At 49.2% G+C, this 1,617-nt stretch overlaps 1 protein-coding gene across 1 annotated transcript; it reads left to right on the top strand.

Moving 5' to 3' along the window:
- On the top strand, window positions 450–1,599 carry LOC107621591 (U11/U12 small nuclear ribonucleoprotein 31 kDa protein). Its single transcript, XM_016323625.2, has one exon. It carries the CDS (start codon window positions 499–501, stop codon window positions 1,315–1,317), a length of 819 nt encoding a protein of 272 aa, XP_016179111.1. The 5' UTR covers window positions 450–498; the 3' UTR covers window positions 1,318–1,599.

Genomic DNA, 1,617 nt, shown 5'->3' on the forward strand with positions numbered 1-1,617 from the left:
AGGTGAGAGGGATGGTTGTGGAAGTTGCAACGGTATATGGTGGTGGTGGCATGGGAAGGGACGAGCCTTTGAAGTGGAGAGATTCTATTCAAAACTACGTCGTTTTGAAGGAGGGGGATTAATTTGTCCGATTTTAAAAACTCTCCCTCCACGTAGGACACCGTAACGGCTAGGTCAAAGCACGTCAGATTTTTCGTTAGGTCTGACGGACCCAAATGAATGAAGAGACTCAGATGTCCGATTTTTAAGAGGCTAGTGACTTAAAAATATTTTTAAAATTATCAAAGACAAAAATATCTACAAAACAGAAAGTAAAGGACCTTGTCTACCTTCTGATTGTTCTCCAAATGACTTCGTCTTAGACTAGATTTAGTATCAAAGTCTAAACGACGTCGTTCTACTAATTTAGCATGGCAAGGAGTGCCACATCACTTACGGCGTTAGCAGAATATATTTAGGGTCGGGGGGGCAGGCTCTTCCGTGAATCGAAAGGAAAGCATGGCACCCAAGAGAGCTACACACACCGATAGCGACGACGAAGACGACATCTTCTACTACCGCTTCTGCTCTTCTTCCTCATCTGCCCAAGCCCAGGCCCAGGCCCAAGACCAGACTAAGACTATTACTACTGCTGCTGGATCCGCTTCTTCTTCTTCGTTGGCTCCCTCGAAATCAACCCTCTACGTTTCCAACCTGGACTACGCCCTAACCAACTCCGACCTCCACACACTCTTCTCCACCTTCGGCCGCATTGCCCGCGTAACCGTTCTCAAGGACCGCCATACCCGACTCAGTCGCGGCGTCGCCTTCGTCCAATTCGTCACTCGCGAAGACGCCCGCCGCGCCGCTGATCAAATGCACGGCAAGATCCTCAACGGCCGCACGCTCTCCGCCTCCATCGCACTCGACAACGGCCGCGCTCCGGAGTTCATTCGCAAGCGCGTCTACAAGGACACTGGCCGCTGCTTCGAGTGCGGCCAGTCCGGACACCTCTCCTACGACTGTCCCCGCAACCGCCTGGGTCCTCGCCAGCGCCCGCCTCCGAAGCGTGGCAGGCGCGGAGGCGGCGGAGGTATGGGAAGAGGCGGGAGAGGCAGCCGGCGAAGGGAGGAAGATGACAATGACGATGATGATGATGATGAGGGATCGGACGGTGGCGGTGGCGGCGCGGAGCGGTTTGAGGATGATAATTGGGCTTCGGTTGTAGACGGCGGCGCCGATGAGAGGCTTTTGGGGAGGAATGAGAAGGTTGTTGCCAAGAAGAAAGAGAAGAAAGCTGGGTACTTCAGCGATGAGAGCGACGAAGATGATGAATGAAGATGAAAAAATTGAGATTGGAATTGGAAAGAGGAATTTGAAGATAGGGTTTTGAAGGGGTGGATTCAGCTTCATTGCTGCAAGTTGATTAGAATTTTGTACATGATTAATGTATTTTCTACTTAGATGCCACCTTGGATTGCTTGATTGTGAAAATAGACATAAAATTAATGTATTTTTTATATATACTCTGCTTTGAATTATGGTTTTGTGACAGAAGTGTGCAGAAATATAGAGAAGACCCACTTCTATGGAGTATAGAAAATACAAGAAGGTTTTATTTCTGCATCTGTTGTCAAT

Source organism: Arachis ipaensis, chromosome B10, assembly GCF_000816755.2.
Source record: "Arachis ipaensis cultivar K30076 chromosome B10, Araip1.1, whole genome shotgun sequence".
NCBI classification, from domain to species: Eukaryota; Viridiplantae; Streptophyta; class Magnoliopsida; order Fabales; family Fabaceae; genus Arachis; species Arachis ipaensis.

Excerpts from the sequence above, each read along its gene's own strand:
- LOC107621591 (XM_016323625.2), top strand. The coding sequence starts at position 499 with ATGGCACCCAAGAGAGCTACACACACCGATAGCGACGACGAAGACGAC.